Here is a 10,148-nt window from a genome sequence, read left to right on the forward strand (position 1 = left end):
TTATTGAAGGCATTTGATGCCATTAAACTCAAGGCTGAACACCCACTTAAAGAAAACTCAAGGTACATATTTTATTGCAAGTTGTATCTCTCTTACCATATTTCACAGCTGTTTCTAACTGCCCGTTTCAAAAGAAGGCACGGAAAAAAATGTAAATTCTCCACTGTGCACTTCACATCGCTTCCTTCATTCTCACATATCTCGTGAGAATGAAAGAAGTGCTTGAGTTCCTGTTTCTGTATCCAAAGTTGACTAACATCTCAAGATTTAAAGGGTGAAATCAGAGTTTCTTTGCTTCGCTACCATCTCTGGTTTGCATCGTTTGAAGCATCCTGCGCTTCCAGTCGAGCCTCCGTCAGTGACGTCACTGGCTCAGCAGGTGTTTTGCCGTTGGCAGCTGATTGAAAACATCTGCTGTGACATCACTGACTGGGGAGTTTTCAGAGGAGAGCCGCAGTCTCGAGTTCGGCAAACTCTCCTTCGATTTACCTGTTTGACTGTGGGCGTTTTTCATTTTCATCAACATACACTGACTTCCTCGTAAAGAGACACATCGCTGTGTCGCCTTGGGAGTGGTGGGCCTGTTCCATTTCGCTGTCCACTCAATGGCTCCTTCACAGTTTGATAAAAGAAAGGCGTTTTTCTGTTGTTTATTTCCTGAAGCCACTGAGGCCTGGCCCGTCTCTCAGAAAATCCACTCCTATGGAGGGCTCGTAAAATATACATCCTACAGGAATACTGCACTGTAATTACATTCGCCCATTAGCATACGGAGGTTTGGAGTCACACTGCACTCAGCCTCCAGCAGCACTTTGCCATATGGTCCGTCTGTGCTTCTCGGGCGATATTTGGCAAGACTCGCGCAGAAGGTCAAATATCAAGTCAGAGGACTGTGCCAGAATTGCATCTATGCTAATTGCTCTCTCTCTTTCCCTGCTTCCTCATCCATCTCATGCTCCTCTGCTCCGCTCCCTCTCTTTCATCCCTCTCTTCCTCTCCCACTGAAGTAAGTAATCTGCTTTAGGATGTTTCTGAGATGGAGATGGATTTGGTTTTCCTTCGCTGCCCCTCAGCCTAATCTCCCCCCTGTGACCACCCCGCCTCTCGCAGGCACAGCTCTTAAGCACACCATCATACATCCCCCCCACCGCCCCCCTTTGCCCCCAGTCCATACACGCCTAGTCAGCGAAAAACTCCCAAATTCCTCATTACTCACAAACATCCGCAATACACTTAGCCTGATTTGCTCGAATGGATGCCTAGTGCAAGGCTGGACCTTGAATTAAAAGATTGTAGCCGCATTTCTGTGTTGGAGTGCTATCACCATTCTGGTGTACTCGGGTTCTTTGTCTGTGTGCCATGAGCATATTCGAGTAGGGTGGTTAACTGAAAACATATGCTGTTTAGAGAGGGAAAAAGGTTATACCATTCTACTTAATTTGCTTCTATCTCTAATTTTGAGCCCTCCTTGTATAATCACATAAACTATAGCACTGAAATGTCTGTGACCAGAAACATTTTTTGATAAATGTCTGCAGGTGGGGACAGTATACCACAAAATTCACAGTTAACCTTTTCTTCTGTTGGTGCATCAATATAAATGTCCCCGCTCAAGGGTTAGTTTGCACCTGTATGGTCCTATGACAGTCATATAACCAAACATATAAGCAAAATTCATAAAACAATGACAACTGAAATGACAGCTTAACATCCTGAACAAAAATAAGGGTATTTCCTAGCCTGCATTAAAATATTATATTTTGATGTAACTTATTGAACAACATCTGCAAAACCCAGATTTATGTGTGATTTATTCACATTATTCATGTTATTTTATTACAGTCCCAACTTCTCTACTTATTGCCGCCGACGCTGAATATAAGAAAGTATTTGCAATATTTGAGGTCTAAACTCGTGCCTGCTCGTGTCTGCTCGTGTTACGGCGTCTCGATGCGGCACCGGGCGCAGCGGTGTGTGGATACCTAGATGAGTGGTCTGTCCGTGATAACGGCCTTGGAGAGGTAGTTTTTATAAGCAGCACTGGGTGGCTAGAATATTGGCTACAAGCCCCAAGATGAGATTTCAGCCCCCACCTTCCTAACAGCGGTAACGTTGCAGGTGATGGATTGCTATACCTTCCAGGTCTGAGCTTGGCAACGCCCCAATATTTCTCCAGAATAAAGTGACAGGCAATATATAACACATCAGTTAAGGCTGACTGGATTCCTGAAACACCACCACCACCCAGCCTGGAGATGGTTCTGAGTGTTTTGGATGGATCTCAAAGTCGTCCTTCCTCGACTCTGATGAAAAAGACATTTCTTTTGGTTTTAGCCCACCTCACTACCGGGGTTAAAATAATCAAAGCAGGCTGTTGTTTTATTTTGAAAGGTTTGTTTTTTCTGTAGTTTGGAGGTGTTGGATGTATTTGGAGCTTGCAAAGGTGCGAGGTGTTTGTAGGTATGAGAAAGACAAGTGTTTGCAATTATACATCTGAATGGATCTGAAAGCCAGTCTGCAGGAAAAATAAAGAAGAATTAAGAAAAGTTTGTATATTTGTATATGTTTTGTTTGCAGCCTGTTAGAGCTCCATGCAAAGGATTGTGGTCATGAAGTACGGCCTGGTTCCCGGCCCGTATCTTAATAAATAATGGGTATTGTCAGGGTAACGTATGGGCCGTGTGTTATAATGAGCATTTGGAAACACATCAGCACACTCCCACAACCTGCCCAGTCCTACTGCCTCTACCTGAAATTCCTTCTTCCCCTCTGTCTTTCCGTCTCCCACATATCTCCATCTCTCTCCCCCCTTTCTATTCATTCTACCTCTTCTCTGATTTTTCTCTCCCTGCCTTTTTTCTTATCTTTCTTGTTCTCTGCTCTGTCATCTGTAGAGTACAAGCAGATTCTTGAGATTTCCTGGAAAGAAAAAGTGAGGGCGGGAAGGCGAGTTTATAGCTGGAGAAAAAAAAATCCACCCGTAATTGCGTTGAATTAAAAGTTTTATGATGTTGCGCGCGCCTGTGTGCGTGTGTGAGCCTTGAGTGTGTGTCGGTGGGAGTGAGAGGAGTGAAGCGGTCGTGGTGGTGGTGGTGGTGGCGGGGCAGGGGGGGCCTCTGTGACAAGGCTGGCTGGGAGCAGAGAGCTGAGGGTTAGTGCCAGACATGTCTCAAGAGAAACCGGGGCACATTTGCAATCACCCCGAGTTCAAAAGGGTAATTTATTCACAGTCTGTGGTTAAAGTAGGGCTGCTCAGAATGCCAGTGGAATAGTGCTCGGAAGCAGAGCAGTAAAGACACATTATTTTAATTTTTCTCTCTCCTCTTCTCCTCTTTCCTTCGTTCTCTCTCTATCTCTCTCCCCTCCTCTTGCTTTCTTCCCCCTCATCGTCCTCTTCATCTCCTGTTGTTGTTTCTGCGAGCCCTGTGTGGCGTCTTTTAACACACGCCGGCGAGCATATTTCACTTTTACACTCATCCGCATTGACGTCTGGGCGCTGATTGAATTTTGAGGCGCTGTGGCGTCTGCCATTATCATCCTCATCGTCTTGAGTGGTTTATCTCTGGCCCCAGCTCAGTGTGACGCCAAGGCTGCAGGGGAGAGGAGGAGCAGCGCAGGGGTGGGCTTGGGGATGGGGGAGTATTTGTGCGTTTCCAGTATTTGTGTGGAAAAGATAGGGATCCTGAATTTTTAAGATTCCGGATGGAGGTTTTTGTCGCCTTTGCACGCGTGTGGCTCTGCAGAGGTCGGAGTTCGGCTTGGTTTGGTCCAACTGGTTTGATTTCTACCACCTTGTTTTAATCAGCTGACGATGTGGCTTCAACGTTTACTGCACCTGCCAGGTTCAGTTAAGATCACAGGCTGCCCTGAGACCTTACACTGCCTCACCAGAATCAGCAGAGAATTATTCCACCACATGTCAGTTTTACTGTGTTGTTATCACCCAAAGCCACCAGCAGACAGTCAGAATACCCTGCCTGCTGTGCTGGTGTGGTGGGGTTAATTTGAGGTCTGGAGAAATGTCTCCCTCCTCCTTCAGCCAGTTCAATACTCTGTTGTGTGCATTCATTGCCGGAGCGGGAAATTGTCTTTCCCTTCAGTCTGTCGTTGCAGCCAGGTTGTTATGTATGCTCTGCTGCAGAGGCAGCAGCGTTGATGCGAGCTGAGCTGCTGCCACAGCGTCTTGATTTGAGGTGAAACCTTGGCGTTGCTCCCTTGTCCCTGGTGTAGCACTATCAGCTCTTACCTTCTCCTCACCCTGTCTTTATCACCCTCTCTTTCTCTTGTCTCCGTATTCTTGTGTCTTCCCCCCACCTCCCTCTTCCTGCCAGTCGACTTTGAAGGCGCATGCAGGTGGGGGAGCAGACGACACAGAGCTGTACTAATTGAGCCTTCTTTGTGCCTGGTCACTGCAGTGTGCCGAGGCACGGAGGCCTGGGAGGGAATCCAAGCAGCACTCGAGAGCCCAACTGGATCGATAACGTGGGAACTTAACAAAACAGAGACATGCCGAGTGCCCAGATCAGGGTCATTATTGTCTCTGGTGAGCCGCACTTCCACCAGGGATTAATCAATGTGAGAATATGGATCAAGATAAACATTCTCACCTCCCGTCTTTTCTTCAGCTCCAAGAGCATCACAGTATAGGCAGAGAGAAAGAACGGGGCATGAATGTCCTCCTGTGGATGCGCAGATGTGTTCACAACATCCACAGCATTGTAAAGTTTGTTCAGTCCTCTGAAAGAAATGTTGATATTGTCCAGTCGAGTCACAGAGATCTGTGTTTGTTGTTAAAGTCTGGTGATACGACAGCTGTTAGCAATTAGCCGACAGCCACATAAGCGGTCTGTTAAGTTATCATAAAGCTAATGAAGCCGTAACAATTATTTGTGTCTAAAAGGTGTTGTTTTTCTTAAAGTCCAGATTGAAGCTGAGAAAAGTCTACGAACTACTAGACAGAAACACTAGCAACGAACTTTACCAACTCTGATTAGCAATGGAAACATAAGGCCTGAAGCACAGCACTACTGTTGTGTTTTTGTTTGTTTGCATTACCGAAGAGAATCTTAAAATATATATCATATATGTATAACTATATATTTTTCGCTATATTGGACTTAAAAATGGTTTTGTCATTAATAGTATTGTTTGCGTTGTTCTAACCTTTATTTTTAAAAATTTGACATTTTTATCTTTTTTTAAATGAAAATGGTATTAAGTGTTTAGCATTTTCCTAGTTATCTGTAATTTTGAAATTGTAGTGTGATGGCACTTCTATTTACCAGGAGCTTTTACGACACCTACTACCATGTGTAGTTTTTTTTGTTTTGTTTTGTTTGGATTTTATTTACATCGTGTAAGTTTTGGTAAGTGGATTGGCATTTATATAGCATTGTGATAGTCCACTCAGATGTTACACTGCAAGCCACACAAAAAAAGTTTTTTGCTTCTTCCATCCTTTTGTCTCACACTGAAATTTTAAGCATAACAGCGGCCGTAAGTGATAAATTTTCATATCAAGAAAACTGGGAAAAGTACTAATTACTGAGAAGTGTTTATGTCTTGTCTCTTTGGATTTTTTTTCAAGGCAGGAAATGGTTTAGAAAAGAAATCATTTATAGTCTACTGCAAATGTTAAACCTATGTTCACATTGCACAGAAACCCATTATAGTGTAAATAAACACTAAATTGATTTTCTACTATATTTTCTGGGGGACTTTTATGCTCAGCGTAACTTTGATTGAACCTTTCATTGTTCTCTAAAAATACATTTTGAAACAAAAATCACATTTAAAAAAACATGCATTTTTATAAACAGCAAAACTGCTTTCAAAAAATGAAAAAGTACAATTAATGGACTGCAGCGATACAACAATCAGCTCGTGGCAATTAGGTAAAAAAAACTAGATGTGTGAACACATCTTGACCCTTGAAAACATGATCGCATTTCATTTCCTCCACGTTTAAATTGGTGATGATGGTATCCTGCTGCTCTGGGTTCCACCATTACTCACTCAGAAGGATAATAGTAATTGCTTAATGTGGTGTGAAAAAATGGTAAATGGTTGCTACAGACGAGGAATGCATGCATCTAAATCAGGTGGGGTGATGAGCCGGTACCTGTACGGCTGACTCTGTTTAGGAGATCATAGGAAGAATATCCTAAAATGTAGGAAAAGCCACATCTACTGCATTATACCTGATGAGTGAATATTTGTGATCCACAGCTAGTGTGAATGAGAGCCCAGAGATGTGTTGCACTGGTGTTAATCAATTAATTCTCACCCCAGCCAATCAGGGCAGATGGCTATTCTCTATATGCCAGCCCTGTCAGAGGTTTCTTACTATTAAGTTTGGTACCACTGCTGCAATACTGTGTTTGCTCAAAGGAAATATATCTGTACCTTACTCTGTAAATTGTTTAAAATGCCTTGTGCCAGACATGTCTCAAGAGAAACCAGAGCACATTTGAAATCACCCCAAGTTATTAGGCGCTATATAAATAAACTTTAATTTAATATCATAGGTGGCTCTGAAAAGCCTGATGAGGTGTTTGCAGACTCATCTGTTTATGGCATGTTTATTCTAATTGCTTTTTTTTTTCATTATAAAGATTATTTCTGTGGGTTTCTAAATAAAGTTTGTCTTTTAATGCTAAACTTGTCAGAGCAGAAGACATTAAAGTCCTTATTGCAGTGTCAGTGTAGCCATCGTAAGCACTAGTTAAAAAGTTGTGCTTATGACCTTCTCATTGATGTCACTCAAGTAATAGTTTTGGTTACTTGAAAGTGAAAAGGCTATAATTCTTGCTGGACACACATTGTACACATACATATAAAAAGGATGTCACAATACAGTACAGTAATTTAGCACCAACTGAAGTACATGATTCACGATACCAAATTCATACCAAAACAAAATGATTATCTCCTGTACTTAAACATAAAATCCTTTATTAAAAAGTTGTTTTAAATCACTGACATTGTGGTAGTAGACAGTTTATTTAAAATGTTATGATTAAATCTTATTGACAGAACACTGAAAAATTAGGGTGGTTGTCAAGTAGCATGCTACTTTTACTACAAGGTAGTAATTCTTTACATTACCTTATGCATGTAAATCACTTTAGCTATTGCTAACATTTTAGCCTACAAACTGTTGCTTATTTCACAACAGTGGTCTCAAACAGCATGGAAATGTTTATTTCAGGATAATATACAAGTATAACACTTTAGATATTATCAGTTTGAACCGAAACTTACCCAACTTGAATTCTTTGAACAGATTTGGATGCCAGTCTTTAAGGTGCTTCGCTGAACTGGAAGCATTTTCTTGCTTGGTTGGAAAAGCACGATAGCATCATTTGCATGGTGCCTTTTGTGATTTTGTTACCGCAGTTTGGTGACGCCCCTTCAAACAGTACTTTCATGCTTGACTCTGACATTTTCACCAATGAGCGATTAACTCTTTGTTCCACATGTAGTTTTTCTTGTGCGTTATGCCGCCCCCTTCAGTTCTGGAAGAACTGGTGCAAGTATCACATTTTCAGAATTTAGGTATGAAAAGATACCACATGTGTGGGCTCAGGTGACCTCCCTGCATATATGGAGACTGATATCTGATAATTAAGAAATCTATTGTCTTAGCTCTATTGTTACACATAATGTTGAACAGTGCACTCTACACACATTTAAATGATGTAATTTCTTGTTTATTCTGATATCAAACAAATTGCCAATGTATTGCACTTGTTCTTCAGTCTGATACTACAGACCAGCATATGCATGCAGTGTCTAATGACATTAAAAGTCAATGTAAACACACTGGCTTTGGTTTTAGGTTAAAAAGTTAAGTGAAGTAGAAGTTGTTCAGCTTGTTACTCCACTTGTCACTGAGCAGCCTCTTTGGTGGAGAAAACAAACTAATTTAGGCTGCTTAAAATATCCATTTTGCAATGCACGGCTTGACAAATGACAACAGCATTAATCCCGCCTACTGCATTTACTGCACAAATGTTACTCCTCCTGCAGCACTTATCAGGCAAATTCATTGTTTATCGAAAAATGGGAAAAAAAAACAGTGTTTTGTGTCATGATGCCAGGCAATTAATAATTACAAATGCTTGGAATCCTTTTGGGCAATTTAAATATCAATTACTATCAGCGCCCGTTGTACACTGTAGGTTTTACATGTGGTCAATAACCTGTATAAGCTTGAGAGCAGGCGCCTGTCTGGTGCTAACGTACTCATCAGCATGCCTTTAAGGAGCTGCCAATGACACTTGGTATTAAAATGTCAAATTGCTCTCCACTCAGACTAAAGTGATTTTAGTTGTGATTATGCACCATTTCCCCCGTCAACAGGAAAAAAAAATTCAAAAAAATGTGCTAATTGGTCATGGGGATTGGTTGGAGACTCCAGTATTTTATGTCTCTGACTTCCAAATGAGTTTCGGAAAGAAGAGGCTGTCACTCTGGCGTAGAGGTTTCGGGGAGAAGAAGGAGGGGTGGCTGCTGGCGCGGGCTCAAATTGAAATGATGCACTGTTCCCCCTCACTGCGGCTAGAGCTCACAGTAATTAAATGCCTCATTGTTGCTTCTTGGGAATTTGTATTGAATATTTCATACAGCGTAATGATTATTTGGGTGTGGGTGGGACGTGGATGTAATCACCTTGGCTGGCTCTTTGATGAAATACTTGATTTGGTGGTTGTGCTTTCTGGCCATTTTAAGTGCCCTTCTGGGATTTTTACTTTACTTAATGTCCATGCTGTTTCTAGCCGATTCTACCCAACCGCTCCTTACATTGCGGATTATTCCCATCTGTGATTTCTGAACATGAATTTTTGTTTTATTTTCAAGAGCTTGCCAGTGACATCACCATGAAACCTGTGAAATAAAATGTGTCCTTCACATTTTGTCTCCCACAGAGGACGCCGGTCAACAATGGCGAAGCTTTTCGGTGGTTCTTTTAGAAAGAAAGCCGTGGCCACCCCATCCACCAGTTAGGAGGGCAGGTGGGACTCTTGACTCTCTGCCAGGAGCACTTCATGGGTTCACAGAACCCATCACGCCCGAAACATTTGGAGAAGATGAAAGAAGAAAACGTGGACAGACAAAAAGATAAATGATAACATAATGGTGTTGTTTTAACTCTGTAATTTCCTTTTCTGTGTAATTATTGTACCTTTTGACAGTATCATAATGTATATTTTTGGTGTCTATGAATGTGTTTTCAGTGTCGTGGCTGTAGGTTCGCAGCCAATCCTGTGTAAAGGACTCAAACAGACAATCATACAGTCACCCTGAATCTGTCAAACAGGAAGAGACCACAAGGATCGAGGATATACAAACCCAACACACTTCACCCCGGAGCAATAATCTATTCTCATGATTATTCTTCAACCTTTTATATATTTTTTAACTTCAATTATTATATCAAACTGAGTCCTATTCAGTTTTTTGTTCTTTTTTATGTAATCCACAATCCACATGCTCATGTTTAGAAGGTTGCTGGCAGTGTGATATGTTTGCGAACGATGGCAGCAGCGCTCCTGTGATGGGTTTGTTGATGTGCTTCCTGGTTTGAGTGGACTTAGAGCAGAACGGCCCACATTGTCTTGTGTGGTGAGCTACACTTCTTTAAGCTCTAATTGGGCGTCATTTGATTGTGGCAGCGCCAGATGTTTGAGTCAGACTGCTGTCTGAGGGGTCATATTCTCAAAGAAAATCCTTTTTCTCCCCTTACAGAACTACATAGGTCATTGTATCTTTTTCTTTTTCTCCTTTCAGTTTGGATCACTAAAGGTTGTAACTGTCAAAAAGGTAGAAAGTAATGCCAGTAAAGAGTTGTAGGTCATGTTGAAAACATTCAAATTTTGAATTAATTACAGACCGCTACATATATTTGACATGCCAGATGTTGTTCTGGAGAGAAGGCATCGATGAAACTCCTCCTTCAGCGTAAACAGCAGTCCCTCCAGCAAAATAACGTTGAGACATTCCAAAAACGCGATTATTCAATAAGTTACTCATTGTCTTAAACCCTATTGTTGCATGTGTAAATGTGTTTTGGTTTTAAAGATTACTAAGAATTTGTATATTGTTGTTGTGATGCTTTTATGTGTTAAAATAAAAAAAAAATGACT

General features: G+C 41.5%; 1 protein-coding gene across 1 annotated transcript in view; it reads left to right on the plus strand.

Moving 5' to 3' along the window:
- cxxc4 (CXXC finger 4) overlaps positions 1 to 10,148 on the plus strand; it is a 29,101-nt gene extending 18,953 nt beyond the window's left edge. Inside the window, exon 3 of the mRNA XM_005457002.4 lies at positions 8,931 to 10,148. Within this exon, the coding sequence (XP_005457059.1) occupies positions 8,931 to 8,975 (45 nt within the window). The 3' untranslated portion in view covers positions 8,976 to 10,148. The remainder of the gene's footprint in view (positions 1 to 8,930) is intronic.

The sequence above is a fragment of the Oreochromis niloticus genome, linkage group LG6 (genome assembly GCF_001858045.2).
Source record: "Oreochromis niloticus isolate F11D_XX linkage group LG6, O_niloticus_UMD_NMBU, whole genome shotgun sequence".
Taxonomy (NCBI): Eukaryota; Metazoa; Chordata; class Actinopteri; order Cichliformes; family Cichlidae; genus Oreochromis; species Oreochromis niloticus.